This window comes from Polypterus senegalus, chromosome 1 (assembly GCF_016835505.1).
Source record: "Polypterus senegalus isolate Bchr_013 chromosome 1, ASM1683550v1, whole genome shotgun sequence".
Classification (NCBI taxonomy): Eukaryota; Metazoa; Chordata; class Cladistia; order Polypteriformes; family Polypteridae; genus Polypterus; species Polypterus senegalus.
Genome location: NC_053154.1, coordinates 27,581,749 through 27,600,868, shown reverse-complemented (window position 1 = coordinate 27,600,868; position 19,120 = coordinate 27,581,749). Strand labels below are relative to the sequence as shown.

Sequence of the window (19,120 nt, the reverse complement as noted above, 5' to 3'; positions counted from 1 at the left end):
TACCTTTGTACTCTGACAAAGGCCAGGAGAACTTTCTGCTAGGTTACCTATATCCTTCCTCTCCCAGAACACTACCTCTAAAACAGACCACTCAGATAAGCACCAGCATACTATATTGTGCTAATTTGGGGCAGATAATATCAGTAAAGTAGGCAGTTTTAATTAGATTTTTTTTTTTTTGAATTAGTATATTAGACACGGTGGTGCAGTGGTGCGCTGCTTCCTCACAATAAGGAGACCTGGGATTGCTTCCTGGGTCCTCCCTGCGTGGAGTTTGCATGTTCTCTCCGTGTCTACGTGGGTTTCCTCCGGGTGCTCTGATTTTCTCCCATAGTCCAAATACATGCTGGTTAGGTGCATTGGTAATCCTAAATTGTCCCTAGTGTGTGCTTGGTGTGTGTGTGTGTGTGCCCTGCAGTGAGCTGGCACCTTGCCCGGGATTTGCTCCTGCCTTGCGCCCTGTGTTGGCTGGGATTGGCTCCAGCAGACCCCTGTGACCCTGTGTTAGGACATAGTGGTTTGGATAATGTCTGTCTGTCTAGTATATTAGAACAATCTAGACAAGAACAGACCATTCAGCCCAATAAAGCTCACCAGTCCTATTCCCTTAAATTCTTCTAAAACAACCTCAAGTCAAGTTTTGAATGTCCCTGACGTTATACTGTCTAGCCCACTTCTTGGTAGCTTATTCTGTGTCTATGATTATCTGTGTAATGAAGAACCTCCTAATGTTTGTGTGAAATGTAGCCTTAATGAGTTTCCAACATTGTCCTGTGTTTCTTATTTTAAAGTAACAGTCTCAATCCACTGCACTAATTCTTTTTATAATTTTAAACACTCAATCATGTCTGCTCTTAATCTTCTTTGGCTTAAACTGTAAAGGCTCAGCTCTTTTAATCTTTCCTCATTACTCATCCCATTTAGCCCAGGAATCGCTCTTCTCTGGAGTTTTTCTAGTGCTGCTGTGTCCTGTTTGTATCCCGGAGACCAAAACTGCACACAGTACTCCAGATGAGATATAACCAACATTTTATAAAACTTGAGCATAACCTTCTTGAACTTGTACTTTACCGATCAGGGTGCTATATAAACAAACATTCTGTCAGCCTTCTAAATGGCTTCTGAACACAGTCTGGCAGTTCATAGTGACAAGTATCATAGTCTCATAAAGGTGTACTTTTGATTTTCAGACCTCCCATTGTGTATTCAAACCTAACATTTACTACATGTAATACTTTACATTTACTTACATTAAACCTGATCTGCCATAAATCCCCCAAGCCTGTATAATGTCGCATTCAAGATTATCTGCCAACCCATCTAGCTTGGTATCATCTGCAAAGTTAGCTTGCTTGTTGTTTATATTCTTATCCAAATCTTTAATACATATATTAAAAACAACAGGGGTTTCAGCACTGACCCCTGTGGAACACCACTCTTAACAGAAGCCAATTCTGATGAGGTTCCTCACGCCATTGCCCTCTGCTTTCTGTGTCTGAGCCAATTTTGCACCCACCTGAACTCCCATTTCTTTTAGTCTGATGCTAAAATCAAGATTATATCCTTTTGTTGCTTTCTCATAGATGATACTCAAATTTTATGTCAATCATTACTTACGTTTATTTGCAGAGAAGCCGTGCATCAAATACCTGAAGTCAGAAGCAGAAGAAAATATCTAACTTGAATGATTCAAAACAAAGTCCGTATAGCCAAGGGAGGGATGTCCGTGTAAATTAAAGCAACCTTTCTTTCTAATCGAACTAAGGTGTTCGTTAAAAGTATGCACCATGGCACAGCTTTTCTCCTCTTCTCTGTTGAGGCACATTTTGTAGGGTGCACTGTACTTTCATTCTTTGATGGCATAACATTTCATTGCATCTTCAAAACTGCCTATGCCCTATCTGTCATGCCCACACTGTGTTTAACATCACTGACATCAAAAGCCATATGTCATCTGCTTTCTTTAAAATGTGTACACTATCTGCGTCAAGCCACTGGAGGTAACTTCTCTTATATCACGGCTTGATGGCTGTTTTCTAGTAAGTGATATCAGTAATAAACTAGATAACTGACAATTTCCCCTGGTTTTACTACCTGTCAACCTGAAGTTACTTTAATCTAATTATGAGATACAAGTTAAACAGCAAAGTTCTCAAGCCCCTATTTCACATCTTATTATAAGCATAAGTACATTGGTTAGTTTGCGCTGATGGGGGCGAGTTGCTATTGTTTATAATGGTAGTGAGTCACGGTGGGTCACCAAGAGACACTTACAGTACATGGGAAGAAGTGTCATGAGAAAAAAAGTTGGAAAACAATGGGTTAGTTTACCTGAACTTAAACATATACATTCTAAAAAATAACACTTGATTTTAGTATTTTCATATCTTTCCCAGAATTCTTGTCTATTTACAAAAGTGCATCCACAATTCAACACTCTGTTAAATCATTGTTATTCCTGTCAATTTGTTTATTTGCTGTTTAAAAGAAGAACAGATCTAACGGCCCTCATTTTTCCTCTTCTAAAGTGATCTCAACCTTAGCACACAATTTCTTCTCTTGCTGGCCCTGGCATCTTCTGTGGCTTCTCCTACCATCTCCTGACAGCACAATGTCATTCTGTGAGCTAATTGCCTGACTGTCAAGTGCTTGCTGTTGCTTTTTTCTAAACCTTTTTGCTAAGTGCCTGTCTAAATACACACTGTTTATTCACTTTACATGCTACATCTTATGTAAATTGTCCTAAAATTAAAAAAAAACAAATTAAATATTATGAGCATTATTTAACAAAGTGAAGAAACTGAAATTGTTATCCTCATTACAACTGAAATTCTTACTTGCATATACTAATCAACATGCAACACGTTGCCACTCTCCAGCACCATAATTGACATGTTTAACAGCTTTACCTTGAAATTTCTGTCTTCCTTAAGTTAAATAGCTGCTTTATTTTGAAATTTCTGTCATCCTTTCCTAAAAATTCTCGGTTTGTCATAAGATAATAGCAACAAATTATATACAAAATGTGGTAATGCATTCTCTTGCTTCTGCCCCTTCAACAACAGTACTAACAGGGAAGGCTTGGTTGCTTAATCAAACACACTATGTGCCTCAAATTAGAATAAGGAAATAGAAAATACGACTTTTTCTAAAGAGGTTAGTTAGCACTGCTGCCTCATGGATTCAGTGTCCTGGATTCGAAATCTGCCCCTGGTCATTGTCTGCATGTGCTGCACACGTGTCTCTGTGAATTTGGCCTCTGGGTATTCCATTTTTCTTCCCACATTTCCAAAGACATGCATATGGTAATAACTGACAGGTCTAAATAGACGTCACAATAAGAGAGAAGTGAGAACTATAACATAAATTACACTTAGCAATTATAGTTGTTTATTGAGTGGTCGCTATATAACTGTATAATGATTTTCTGATGAAGATATATGATGAATTCTGCACCAGGTGTATATTTTTGAGGTGCGATTCTGATATTGATAATTGGTTTCAGATATTGATATTAAAAATTGTACCGATGACTTTCTCTTGACTGACACAGTTTAATCTAATCTTAGTAGTTTGATTGTTGTCATTGTTGAGTTAAAGATACAGTAAAGTTTTAAAAATACGTATTACACTTCTCTCTTATTGTGATGTTCGTTTCTGAGTAAGTACATTTTTGAATTTTTCTGACAGTTATACTGATAGTTGGTTTCTCTGCTCTTAATAGACCCCACCTGAGGATGTGTATGAGTGAGGCTTGTGGTATCCAGGTGTGTATTATATTGTGATGGACTGGCCTTATTTTAAACTGTGGTTGCTGCCTGGTGCCCTGCAGTCCTGTGGTAGGCAATGACATCCATGACCCTAAACTGAAGACAGTGGGTACAATAGATAGATGAGATAGAATTATTAAATTAACAGTATTACTTATGAAAAGAATTCAAATGCTTAAGTACAAAGTAGCATAAGGGTAAGCAATATAGGTAAAAGGCTCATTTGTGTGCATTTACATTTTAATAAAGCAATTGGTTAAAATGAATTTTCAGTTTTTCAGCATTTCTTGAGACGTAGGTTACCTTATGTCTGGTTAAAAATGGATATATGATTCTATTGAATTACAACAATGTAGTAAAGTATGTGCAGTAACTAACACATTTTCCAGTGGATTTAGAAAGTATTCTGACCCCTTTACTTTCTGTCCAATTTATTGTATTGTGGGTTTCATTTTGAATGGTTAAATTTTCAATTTTTACCTAACAATCAACACTCAATATCCTATAATGACAAAGTGAAAACATTTTCAGAAAAGTTAGCAAATTTAACCAAAATCAAAAACTAATATCTCATTCATATAAGTACATAGACCCTTAATTCAGTATTTTGGTGAAGCACCTTTGCCAGCAATTACAGCTTTGAGTCTTCTTGTGCAAGTCTCTTGTGTAAATCAAGCTTTGCACCCCTGGATGTGGGCAGTTAATCCAGTTCTTCTTGGCAGATCCTCCCAAGCTTCTTTAGATTGATTAGGATGCTGACAATGACCCATACTAAGTACTACGTACGTACATCTGGAGTATTGTGTCCAGTTGTAGACTCCATGTTACACAAGTTAAAAAAGTGTTTGAGAATGTCTAGAGAAGATCAACTAGACAGACATTGCTTTACTATGAGTAAACATTGAAGAAGATAAATATTTTCAGATTAAAAGATTATTAGTTGGCAGAGTTCAGAATTAATGCAGTAGGCAGGAGGGTACATTCCAACTGTTACTTTAAAATAAGTTATTTGGCAAGAACATGGCGCATGGAAGCTGGATAACAGTAAATTTCACATATGTGATAGGAACTATTTATTTACATAAAAACATTAAATATGTCATACATGGAGTAGGTTATCAAACAGTGTTGCAGCTAGTAGTACTTTGTGGACAATCAGATCTCAACTCAGTAATATTTTGAGAAATATCAGGACAATAGGGATTGGTGAGCTAGTATGGTCTAAACTGTTTGAGGTGCGATTTTCTGGTTTTATATCACTTTTCATCCCAGATCTGCTATTCATATGCTAATGATGCTTCAAATGAGCATATCTGGTTTATGCAGTAGGCAGAAAACCACACATTCAGTGGTGGACCACACTTGACAGCTCAGCATCCTAAATTTTGTAAAATGATGGTAGAACAAGGTAAATGTTTGGGGAGCCTAGACAACCATCTCTGTTTAATAGATGGAAAGTCAAAAGAATCAAAGAGCTGAACTGCAACTTCCGAAATTGTCTTGTCTTTACATACTGGTGGAGTTAGAGGAGGATTGGCTTGAATAGGAAGTGACTCCAGTGCTCTTCTGGTGGTTCTTCAGAATGTCTACAAATGAAAAGGGAGAAAGAGTCAGCAAGAGTGCCCTCTTTCAGTTGTGCCCTCAGTATACCCCCTTCTTACAAGTGTCTGACACCTTATATGGGCTCTCCAGAAGTGTAAATGTCTGCATAGTCCACACAATTTATAGTGTACAGCAGTGTAGTGTTGTTGAGTCAAATGGAAAAGATGGTGTTAGGCAACATAGTCCAGTGGCAAAGCATTTAAAATATGAAAGTTGCCAGATTAATTCTCATGTTTAATCTATTGTATGACCCTGAGCAAGTCTATTAAAGGAATACTCCACCCACAAGATATTTTTATATATGTTGCCCACCTCTTCTCTTCATTCACTGGTCAAAAGTCCTGTCTTCTGTCTAAAAGCTTGCTCCAATGTGAACGTGTTTCATCTGTGTTGGTCATCACTATAAACTACATACGGTAAATAACATATAAAAATATATTTTTGGGTGGAATATCCTTTTAATCTGCCAGTGCACTAGCTATAAATAATACATGGTGAATAACTGTGATGTGTAAGCTTTTGAAGTGTTCAACATGAAAAGGCAAATTATAAAATAGGTCATTATCTTATTACATGTGATCTATACAACATGGCGGAGATTCTGAAGGAACTCTTTGTGATCCCTCTAATGTTCTCACATTCCCACACATTTTACACTTATCACACATAACAGTCAATAAACAGACTTGTGAAGGATTACTGCAATGAAAAATACAAATTGTACTTTTATACTATATTAGACAAACCTTCTGCAGATTTGTTTCATGAAAAAAACAACAAAACAATCACTGAATGATTTTCATTGTTGCATTTCATTGAATCAATCAATGCTTTATAGCATAAACAACATTATATTAGCAGGACTGGACAATGATAAAATAAGCTTTTTTGTTTTGGACAAAGTTTTATGTACAGTATGTACAACCTCACCATATGAAAATTGAATGTAACACCTCATCGGTTGGTTAATGGCTTCCAGTACAGTAGGTATGATAGAATGAAGGTTGGCTGAGCTATTTCTGAGCCGGCGGCTAGTTTCCCCGAGAAGTGACAACAGACAGTCTATAAAAAACAATGAATGAACAAAAAAGTTCTACAGCGCATTTGTATTTGGAACTATAAATAGGGAACTATAGTCAGAATATCATATTCATCAGTTTTAACGTTTAATATGTTTGTAACATCATTGAATGTGTAACGACTCAGTAATATGAATTATAATACATTTGAGTCATCATTTGGCTGGTTTGGCTACACATTCCTATTTGATGAAAGGAGTTCTCAAGATACCTCATTATGTATGATATAAATACAGGTAAAATTCTGTTACAACAAATTTACAACAAAATTTTCATTACAACGAAGTATTTTTATGGTCCCGACAGTTTCCCCATATGACACGAGTCTATAGAAATCTCATTACTACGAAGTACAGGGTGGGCCATTTATATGGATACAGCTTAATAAAATGGGAATGGTTGGTGATATTAACTTCCTGTTTGTGGCACATTAGTATATGTGAGGGGGAAAACTTTTCAAGATGGGTGGTGACCATGGTGGCCATTTTGAAGTCGGCCATTTTGGATCCAACTTTTGTTTTTTCAATAGGAAGAGGGTCATGTGACACATCAAACTTATTGGGAATTTCACAAGAAAAACAATGGTGTGCTTGGTTTTAACGTAACTTTATTCTTTCATGAGTTATTTACAAGTTTCTCTTTGTTTACAGCCATTGATATGTCGCAGAGGTTAACACGTGAGGAGCGGAAAGAAATTGTGTTGATGTCTGGTGAACGCAGTAACCGGGTCATTGCAGCAGATTTCAATGCAAGACACCCTACGGGACCACCCATCTCCCATGCTACAGTCAGCAAACTGCTTGCTAAGTTTCGTGAAACTGGTTCAGTGTTGGATTTGCCAAAATGTGGACGCATGAAAACTGTCACTAATGAAGAAACATCAGTGGCTGTCCTAGCTTCATTCGGCAAGAGCCCACAGCGTAGCACTCGCCGCATGTCACTGGAGAGTGGCATTAGTCGAACATCCCTTCGGCGGATATTAGCTACTCACAAATGGCACCCTTACAAACTCCAGCTACTGCAGCATCTCAACGAGGATGAACCAGATTGGCGCACTGAATTTGCAGAATGGGAAAAACAAAAATTGGAACAGGACCCTCAGTTTACGCAGAAGATTTTGTTCAGTGATGAGGAAAACTTTTATGCGAGAGGTGAAATTAACAAACAAAACCACCGCTATTGGTATGACACTAACCCACATTGGACAGATCCCTCCAAGACTGTTGGAACAAAAAAATTGATGGTATGGTGTGGTATATGGGGTACAAAGATAGTGGGGCCATTCTTCATCAATGGAAACCTCAAGGCCACTGGATATGCGAAATTGCTACATGATGATGTGTTTCCCTTTTTATGCACTGAAGCTGGCACGTTCCCTGAGTTTTTCCAGCAAGATGGTGCACCACCACATTATGGGTGTCAGGTCCGAGCATTCCTAGATGAACAGTTTCCTGGAAAGTGGATTGGTCGTCGTGGGCCAGTTGAATGGCCTCCAAGGTCTCCCGATCTGACCCCCTTAGACTTTTATCTTTGGGTCATCTGAAGGCAATTGTCTATGATGTGAAGATACGAGATGTGCAGCACCTGAAACTACGGATACTGGAAGCCTGTGCTAGCATTTCTCCTGCAATGTTGCTATCAGTGTGTGAAGAGTGGGAGAAGAGGGTTGCATTGACAATCCAACACAATGGGCAGCACATTGAACACATTTTATAAGTGGTCAGAAACTTGTAAATAACTCATGAAAGAATAAAGTTACGTTAAAACCAAGCACACCATTGTTTTTCTTGTGAAATTCCCAATAAGTTTGATGTGTCACATGACTCTCTTCCTATTGAAAAAACAAAAGTTGGATCCAAAACGGCCGACTTCAAAATGGCCACCATGGTCACCACCCATCTTGAAAAGTTTTACCCCTCACATATACTAATGTGCCACAAACAGGAAGTTAATATCACCAACCATTCCCATTTTATTAAGGTGTATCCATATAAATGGCCCACCCTGTACATTCAACAATAGTTTCATTACAATGAAGTACCTAAAAGACCTTGAAATGCCTGAATGAATCATTCACAGAGCAGTTTGTTGTGTGGTGGCAGCTCAGTTGTGCACAAAGATCCCCAAACAGAAACATTATAAAAAGATTTTTCTTTCTTTGAACTTTCCTCGTACTATTTTTTGCTGTTTTTGTTTTAGGTGGTGTTCAGTGATACCTTTTGCTTATCTCTTGTCAACATTTGAAAAACATCCATTGGAATTTAACTCATTGTCACCCTCCTATAGAAATGGCAGACACAAAAAACGATAACAGTTCATATTAGAAAACAAAGTAACATTTTTGCAGCTCTCGATTGCAGCAAAATGAAAAAAGACATTGCCAGTGAATTCGGAATTTCGCCATTGACACTGTCAACTTTCTTTAAAGACCGAGCAAAAAAAAAGAAGAAAAATCTTGGGTTGCAAATGTATCCAAACTGCTGTTTTTATGTGGTTCAGTGATGCTCATTCAAGAAACATTCCTATTAATGCTGCAGTCATTCAAGAAAATGTGAGGTTTGTAAACTCTCTTGGGACCTTCCCTAACTGGACAACATGACGAAGAGCGTCCCGAAGTGCGATCACCGCGTCTATGCAAGACTGTTTATCTGTTGCTGGGGCTACAGCAGGCTCACAACTCTGCTATGGCTCTTCACCGAAGTAAACAGAAAAGATTTCGATGGGTTATGCAAGGAACATTGTAAATGCAGGGAACAGGATTACTTGGCCATTCACCTGGCCCCGACCCTGCCTGACTTCTGTGTCTGTGTATAGGAGAGTGGCAAATCATGCTACAATAAATAACCGTGCTGTTCCTGTTTCAAGCTGAATATGTTTTGCTAAAGTATTGAGACTCAGCCTCGTGTTCTGGGGTGTAAGACAGGGACTTGTAGCACGACTAAATGCCTGTACGAAGTAAAATAATTGCTTTGTAAATTATTACAGAATGGCAAAAGAACATACAGCTCTGGTCGTGTCTTTACTCTTTTCCATCTGCATGACTCCTTATGCAATCTAATTTAACTGTAAGTCTTTAGGGCCAGTGCTGTCTTATACAATTAATTTATGGAATTGTGCTGAGAAACTCTTAGCCCCTGGAATAAAATGGCATACCCGTACTCCCATCTTTCGCAGCCCTGCTCTGTCAATTGGTGACAAGGCATGAAATTTCCTCACTGGCAACACCAGGGAGTCAGCCTTCTGGGCAATCTGTTTGACAGTTTTGGGCCTTTTGGCATTCCAGTCTCTCCAGTCTTGTTTTCATCTTCTTAGTTTATACTTTTTCTTGTATTTGCAACTCCATTCAGTGTTTAGGGCATGAGGCATCTCTTTATCTGACCACGTTTATTTTTCTTTGTTTTGCTCCTCTGCTCCCTTAAAGAGGCCTCTCTCCACTCTTTATTCTTCACTTTGTAAATCTACCTACAAAACTCTTTCTTTAATTTTGTAATGGTCCTGTGATCTTGCTCCAGTCTTCTCTGCTAGCAAAATGGATATAAGAATGTGAGATTTTCTTCCAGAAACTGTAACTTCCAATTCACCCAACTCAAAATAATTCACAGTCTTTACCCCTATACCTTGTTAACATCTTCTTATGGGGTTTTCTTTTAAATTCACTTTATCATTTATGTTCCCTTGTTTACCAGACAACTTCCTCCATATCTTTTGTCTTTGCCCTCCCATTCTATCTTTCTGGTTATATATATGCTAATTATTCTCTTCCTTTCTGTCTGTAAACATCGTTTCTATTTCTCAAACTCTACTTCTGTTGGACCTGTCAAAGATTTCTGTCATTTCTCACTAGTGTGAACTGCTCTGTCTTGGCACTATAGCAGCTAAATTACTTCTTATCTCTTGTTGGAACTCTCCCAAACTTTTTTCTTTTCACAGTTGGCTATCTTCTTTGGTTAATCTAATTCATTTGTAATGTTGTTTGGTGGAACTTGCCAAAGCTTTTTTCACAGTGAATTTGCTGTTTTCACCGGTTACCTTGTTCACCAAATATTTTTCTGGAAGTCTGCCTTACAGCTGGCTTAGATGAACATTTTTTTCCCCAGTGGCCCATGATGCTTTGGGAGGCCAGCATGACATCACAGAGCTGTTTCAGCCATTCAACTTTCACACATGCCTACTGTAAGACTGTTGCCAAGCCGGATTTCCATCCTGCATGCTTTATTTTCTTGCAGTATTTTCATTTGAAGGGTACATTCACTGACCATAATGAGTATTGCCATTCTGATATATAACACAGATCCCTTTGCACTGGCAGTTTACAACTGCATAGCTAATTAGCATTTGCCAAGCTACTATATCAAAACAAGTCTTAAATTGACCCTCTCCTTGTCATAAAACACAGTAGACCCTGTGAAAAAATAGTAATAACCAAAGATTGTGTGCCACAAGATTGGAAATCTGTGAGTGCAATGATCTGTATTTAATTTACTTATTGCTAGTTTCAGTCTGTTGTAATTTTGTTTGTGGTATTCTTTCTATCTGTGTCCTTTGGTATTTTAGTCGCAGTTGTGCAGTGGTTAGCACTGCTGCCTCATAGCTCAAGTCACATTTTTGGCCACAATAACTGAAACACTTAAAAGACCACTGCACCTAATTCCACTAATTCAGTGAGTTCAGTGAAATTCCTGACCATTTCCATGATTTATCCAAAATTACGGTGAAAAGAACTCCATTGGGTTCACTCATCACTATTTTTTGGAACTGTCAAACTCTTGGATTATTGGAGCATCCTTAAGAATCCATTGAGAGCTGGTCTATCTCAGTTTTTAAAAATCTGATGGCCAGTAACATTACAGATATAACACACTTAGGTTTATTTGGAGGTGTGCCTGATGCTGTTGTTACCTAATTATTTTCTTCCTCTTATCTATATATTTTTACTCTGCTGCTAGTTTCTGAGAGTAGGGATATTCCGGGGCAGGGGGAGCAATTATGTGAGGGTACTGGGAGCCATTGGTTGTATACACTTTTTCCATTTTTCATTTGTCCTTCTTTATGTGTGTGTTAAAGTCTTTGAATCAATAAAAAGTTGATCATGAAAAAGGGCACCAGAGCAGGCCAGAATCTGTACTGCTCTATCCCAACTAACCTCACCCTAATGGAGCCAGATCCCGCAATACTTCCTGAGGCTGTGGCCTACCAGGCCGAGAAGTAGGGAAACTGACTTTGAAGTTCAAAAATGCCTTTGACTAATCTACAATGTCTAGAATGACTTCCATTGGAAAATAAACAGTAAAAAACCTTTGGCTTGAAGAAACATACAGGAGGGTTTGACTGAATAATAGGAAAAATGCAAGAAAAGACTCAAAAGAGTAAAAAGGAGTTGCCTTAACAGGAAGTCCACAGCAAACAAGTCACAATACATAAAAACCCAGTCCTAATACTGAGGATATTCCATATATTAAATATGATATAAATATGAGATGGTGGAAATATGTCTTGTACAGATGTAAAGTGACAGTAACATTTTAACCTTCAATTGAGTAAATGTGCATTAAACCATAACATTTGTACTTAGCTGGTATCAATTACCGCTAAATGTAACAAAGAGCAAAGCACACTAACAGGAACAAAAACAGGATTTCCTCCCCATGACTAATCAAGCAAGAGACAATTTATTTTCCCTGATTCCTTCCATAGTCTTACTAATTGCATACAGGTATGTCATTTTATTTCTATTCTGCGGTGGGAGTATTAATCAAGAGAGACAAACACCTGACTTCCGTGTAATGTGTTGTATTGTAGGTGGAGGGCACTGTGCTGGATGGCGAAATGGAGTACATGGTGCTGCAGGACAGGAGAGAACTAGAAGAGGAGGTTTGGAAGCCAGAAATAAACCAGAATCACTGTCAAGATGCGGTGAAGGATTACCTACAAATGCACTACAGTCCAGACTTTGTGAGTATAAAATGTAAATAAGGAAAACGATGCTAATGGATGGGAAGCATTTAAGTTTGTTCATAATCGTAGAAACCCAGTGAGTCTGGTTAATTCACAAGTGTTTATAACAATTTCTGTAATATGAAGCCAATTTGTACTTTTTATTGATACTGCTTGTGAATTGGGTGGATTATTATTCCTCAAAAATACTGAATGCAACAATAATGAAGGAAACATCAAGACATAAAATGTATCTGTATCTGTATTTCAAATTAATCAGCACATCATGGCAGCAGATATTTGAACAATTAATCAGTACATTTGTATGTAGTATGATTTAAAAAAAAAAAAACATTCTTTAATATAACATTTTGAAATTTCCCCAACAAAATTTTTATTAATGGGTGACCTTGGTTGCTGGGTTCCTTCGTAGAGAGGTCAGTCATTTTCTAACCTACTTATTCCTGAAGAGGGGTGGCATGGTGGTGCAGTGGTAGCGCCGTTGCCTCGCAATAGGGAGACCTGGGTTCGCTTTCCGGGTCTGCGTGGGGTTCCTCCCACACTCCAGAGACACGCAGGTTAGGTGCATTGGCGATACTACAACAACAACATTTATTTATATAGCATATTTTCATACAAACAGTAGCTCAAAGTGCTTTACATAATAAAGAATAGAAAAATAAAAGACACAATAAGAAAACAAAATAAATCAACATTAATTAACATCGAATAAGAGTAAGGTCCGATGGCCAGGGGGGACAGAAAAAACAAAAAAACTCCAGACGGCTGGAGAAAAAATAAAATCTGTAGGGATTCCAGACCATGAGACCGCCCAGTCCCCTCTGGGCATTCTACCTAATATAAATGAAACAGTCCACTTTGTATTTAGGGTTCTCACGGAAGGGCTTGATGAAGATGGTCACATAGGATTCTGAAGCTTTGAGTAGGTGGTGGTGGCGCAGGCTACCACCACAAAGAAACCGGAAAAAGAAACAGAAAAGAGAGTAGGGGTCAGTACGGATTTTAGCGCCACTATGAATAGTTATTATGAGGAAATTGAACATATAGAGTATCAGGATTAAGTTAAATTAAGTTAAATTGAAGTTATAGAAAGGCCATGTTAAAGTAATATGTTTTCAGCAGTGTTTTAAAGTGCTCCACTGTATCAGCCTGGCGAATTCCTATTGGCAGGCTATTCTAGATTTTAGGTGCATAGCAGCAGAAGGCCGCCTCACCACTTCTTTTAAGTTTTGCACTTGGAATTCTAAGGAGACACTCATTTGAGGATCTGAGGTTACGATTTGGAATATAAGGTGTCAGACATTCCGATATATACGATGGGGCGAGATTATTTAAGGCTTTATAAACCATAAGCAGAATTTTAAAGTCAATCCTGAATGACACAGGTAACCAGTGTAGTGACATCAAAACTGGAGAAATGTGTTCGGATTTTCTTTTCCTAGTTAGGATTCTAGCAGCTGCATTCTGCACTAATTGCAAACGATTTATATCTTTTTTGGGTAGTCCTGAGAGGAGTGCGTTACAGTAATCTAGTCGAGAACTAATTTCTTAGCATCTTTCAGTGATATAAGAGGTCTAACTTTACTTATGTTTCTTAAGTGAAAAAATGCTGTCCTAATGATCTGATTAATATGTGTTTTAAAATTCAGATTGCAGTCAACAATTACCCCTAAGCTTTTTACCTCCGTCTTGACTTTTAATCCTACTGTATCCAGTTTATTTCTAATAGCCTCATTGTATCCATTATTGCTAATCACTAAGATTTCAGTTTTCTCTTTATTTAACTTGAGAAAGTTACTATTCATCCATTCTGAGATACAAGTCAGACATTGTGTTAGTGAATCAATAGAATCGGGGTCATCAGGTGCAAACTTGTTCCTAGTGTTCCTTGGTGTGTGGGTGTGTGTGTGTGAGTGCCCTGCAGTGGGCTGCCACCCTGCCCAGGATTTGTTCCTGCCTTGCGCACTGTGCTGGCTGGGATTGGCTCCAGCAGACACCTGTTACCCTGTGTTAGGATATAGTGGGTTGGACGATGACTGACTGAATGACTATTCCTGAAGAGGGCTGCGGGTGGCACTGGAGCCTTTCCCAGCTAGCACAGGAACCAACCCTGGATAGGGCACAGAGCAAACACACACACGGGCCTATTTAGTATTGCCAGTCCACCTAAATTGCATGTGTTTAGATTGTGGCAGGAAATCCATGCAGACACGGGGAGAACATGCAAACTCCATACAGGGATGACCCCTTGGTTTTCTTACTGCGAGGCAGCAATACTAACACTGCACCACCAAAACTACCCTCTCAGAGAGGTGGCACTGATAAATAATTAAATATCTCTCTATTATAGAAATAAAGCTTTCGGCGCAAGAAGACTTTTTAGGAGACAAGATGAGACTTTTTGGAAAAGATTTTTTCAAGTCCCGCGAGACGAGAATATTGCCATGATATTTTTAAAAGTCACACCCTTCTAGCAGTCATTTTCAAACAAGACTGGGAGGTACTGTCACCTCTCAGTCTTGTGAATGCTTTTGTCAGACACGCTTTCTGCCCTCTTATAAATTTTAACGTGTTCCTCACTTTACGTTCCCATTTAAAGAAGACGTATTATGTCCATATTTTATTGAAGAATTTCATCTTGAAGGGTTATCAACAGAAAAAATGAGTACACGGGCAATCCTAACACGAGAAGCAAGGAAGTCAAACAAATTTACGCCAAAAATGTTGATCGGTAACACGGCAAATTGGTTAAATGCGTATCGATAGACTATGCTGAAACAATTGGTGGTGATGGCGTGGAAGATGAAAACAACATCTTACAATATCATGAAAAATATCTACAACCATTAACTCCGTCCAGTCTTCCAACGCACAAATTACTGTAGAAAGAAGGATGTATCCAAGAAAGATAATGTAGTACATCTACCGCGGATAACATTAGAGACCAAAGGAGATCTTGATATGCCATTTGTATTAAAACATTTAACAAATCTCACAGCCAAACATTTGAAAAAGTCGTTTTATATAATAGAGAGAAAGAAATGGAATGCAATCATGGGCAGTCGTACGTCACATAGATGCAAATGTAACAAAAATTTAAATCTGTTTAAATTGTACATCCAAATCCCATATGCAAGTGGCAGAACCGCAATGAGGCTAGTGCATACCGCTGACCAGATGGACAGAAGGACAGAAACAAAAACTCCAGTTATGCCATTGAATAAAACAAAATCTGCAGGAGTTCCTAGGCCAGCTCCCACTAGGCATTCTACCTAAAACTCTTCTTCTTCTTCTTCTTTCGGCTGCTCCCGTTAGGGGTCGCCACAGCAGATCATCTTCTTCCATATCTTTCTGTCCTCTGCGTCTTGCTCTTTTACACCCACCACCTGCATGTCCATTCTCACAACATCCATAAACCTTCTCTTAGGCCTTCCTCTTTTTCTGTTGCCTGGTAGCTCTATCCTTAACATCCTTCTCCCAATATACCCAGCATCTATCCTCTGCACATGTCCAAACCAACACAATCTTGCCTCTCTGACTTTGTCTCCCAACTGTCCAACCTGAGCTGACCCTCTAATGTCCTCATTTATAATCCTATCCATCCTCGTCACACCCAATGCAAATCAGCATCTTTAACTCTGCCACCTCCACCTCTGTCTCCTGCTTTCTGGTCAGTGCCACTGTCTCCTTCCCATATAACATAGCCGGTCTCAATACCGTCCTGTAGAACTTCCCTTTCACTCTTGCTGATATCCTTCTATCACAAATCACTCCTGACACTCTTCTCCACCCATTCCACCCTGCCAGCACTCTCTTTTTTACCTCTCTTTCACAATCCCCATCACTCTGTACTGTTAATCCCAAGTATTTAAACTCATCCACCTTCACCAACTCTACTCCCTGCATCCTCACAATTCCACTGACCTCCCTTTTATTTACACACATGTACAGTATTCTGTCTTGTTCCTACTGACCTTCATTCCTCTCCTCTCTAAAGCTTATCTACCTAAATTAAATGACTTTAAATCAGTCCCCTCTGGTTCAAGACTTCATGTGATAGTATTTGATGATGATGGCCTTGTAGACAGTGGGGACACCTGCCTTCAATCCCACAATACAGGTGGCTGCACAGTGCCTTGATCAGATGGTGGTGGTGCAGATCGCCATCACAGAAGACCCAGAAAAGACAGCAGAGAAAAGTAGAGATTAATAGGTATTGTGGATACCTGAAAATTATGATAATTTTATGCCCATATAATCTATCAGGAAATAAAACTAAAATGTAGCTACAAAAAAGCCATGTTAAAATAATGGGTTTTTGCAGTTTTATAAAGTGATCCACAGTGTTAGCCTGGTGAATTTGTATTAGTAAAGTATTCCAGATTTGCGTGCATAACAGCAAAAGGTCACTTCACTTCTTTTAAGCTTGCCTCTTGGAATTTAAGCAGACCTCCATTCGAAGATCTAAGTTACGACTTAGAGTGTAGCGGTACAGGCATTCCGAAATATAGGAGAGAGCAAGATTATTTAAGGCATTGTAAACCATTAATAGTATTTTAAAGTAATTTCTGAACACTAAAACTGGTGATGTGCTCAAATTTTCTTTTCCTACTTAAGATTCTGGTTGCTACATTCTGTCTTTCTTAGGTAGTCACTTAGGGGTGAAGTTAACTCATTTGTTATTTCGAATTCACGTATGCTGCACTTTTATAGCTAACAACAGTATATGTCTATATGAATGTTAGGTGTAGCTGCTTTATAGCATCCCATGTGAACTGCTTTATCCACATGTGAACAGTTGCCTTAATGAAAGGGACTTAACTATAGCTTTTTTGTAGAACTTCCGTGTACGGTTTTACCCATTTGTGGACAGCTACCTTAAGCAAAATTAGACTTGGGGATCGCTGCCTTATAGCACCCCATGCGAACTAAGTTATCCGCACGTGGACAGCTGCATTAAACAAAAAGAATTACTAGCTGGTATGAGGAGTCCTAATGATTATCTTCTGACCAGACTGTCATTCAACACAAAGAAGATGCCCACTCACCACACTGCTACCTTTTGAAGAAGTCCCTTCTCAAGAAGTTACTTCTGTGGGAATATGGCAATTACCCACTATAGATGCTTTTATCGCTTTACTTTGACTCAACTAAACAATATAAATTTGATTTTGGAATAAAGTCAAATAATTAAAGTATAAGAAAATTAATTAGTATCAAAAAGTAGAAAATGCATTCAAAGACTTATTTATTTATGGATTTAGAGTCTTATCTAAAGATACTTTAACAATACAGATGTAGACACGTCCTTTCAAGGCTGTGTGTATGCCTGTTTAGAAGTTTATTCAGTCCAAAGAAGTTTTTTTATTTTATTTGCAAGTATCAGTGGGTGATGCAGACGTGTTGTGAATGAGGGTGATAAAGATCTCCTGTTTTTGTAGCCTGTATCTCAAATTTAAAGGTGTCTCCCCACCTGGCTTTAACACAAATGACTGGTAAATTTTAAACCACTGGTCATTTTTACATAGTAAAACTGTGTTCTTTTTCCAGACTGCTGCCTATGCTAATCTTTTCTTTTTAACCAAGCTAATAAATAAAGTTGCTTCTTTTGTAGCGTCCAAACGAATGAGGTAAAATGCAAAGTTTGAACCAATAAAGATGCAAACTTTGCATCAAATGAAGATTTCAGCACAAAGTGTTTTATTGCAGCTTGTTTGAGTGTTTATTTAAACAATCTTTAGTCTGGCGTCTTTCACCTTTCAGGTTAGTTTGTTTAAGCACTTCTTCAATATGGCTTCTTTCCATCACCATACAACAGTAAACGACCAGTGAGATCTAACAGGGCTCTGCACACTCTCTGTGTGTTCTTGCTACTGCCTGGGAGCTTCTATTTCATCGATTTGTTTTTCTATTAAAATGCTTAAAATAGTCTGATCAATATATTTTGTTTTGCAAATGACTTACGTAATGGAGTAATTCTGTCTCTTTTTTTATTTTAAAATCAGTCACAGCCAGTGTGCATAAAGACCCTGTGGTGATAAAAGGGGTCCTGTTAGCGCGCCATTGTTGGGCCAAATGCTGAATTGTTATTCTGGTACTATATAATATACAGCAAATTAGCTGTTTAGAATGTTGTCAATGATGATACTCCTTTTAATTCTCCCTGACCTTGGCATCACTGTGACTTTCCTTAGGTGGTTTGAGTCCTATCCTTTGGGCATATCCAGCATGTGTCAGGAGAGTGCCAAGTGTGCATCATGCAGGCAGAAGGATGCCCCAAGGATCAGTGCTGGGCCCTCTCCTCTTCCCTTTATACACTACCCTAGTAGGCCCCATCATCCAGTCTCATGGTTTCTCATATTACTGCTATGCCAATGATATGCAGCTTTACCTGCTGTTCCCTTCAGAAGACAACATGTTATCAGTTAGAATCTCTGCATGCCTCCCTGATATTGCAACAAGAATTAAAGACCACCTTCTCCAGCTCAACCTGGCAACAACTGACCTCCTTTTCATCCCATCTCATCTCCCTTGAGTTCAGATTACTAATTCTATCTCCGGCCAAATCCAAATGCAACACTGCGGTGGTGTTCGATGACCAGTTGTCTTTCACTCACCAGCTTGCAGCTGTTGGTCTGCCAGATTTATTCTATACAACATTAACAATATCAGACCATATCAGACACAGTATATAGCACTACTTCTGGTCCAGGC

At 38.6% G+C, this 19,120-nt stretch overlaps 1 protein-coding gene across 1 annotated transcript in view; it reads left to right on the top strand.

Moving 5' to 3' along the window:
* The window catches only part of si:ch211-63p21.1, a 74,027-nt gene that overhangs the window by 15,086 nt on the left and 39,821 nt on the right, over nucleotides 1–19,120 (top strand). The window contains exon 2 of the mRNA XM_039745145.1: nucleotides 12,251–12,403. Within this exon, the coding sequence (XP_039601079.1) occupies nucleotides 12,251–12,403 (153 nt within the window). The remainder of the gene's footprint in view (nucleotides 1–12,250; nucleotides 12,404–19,120) is intronic.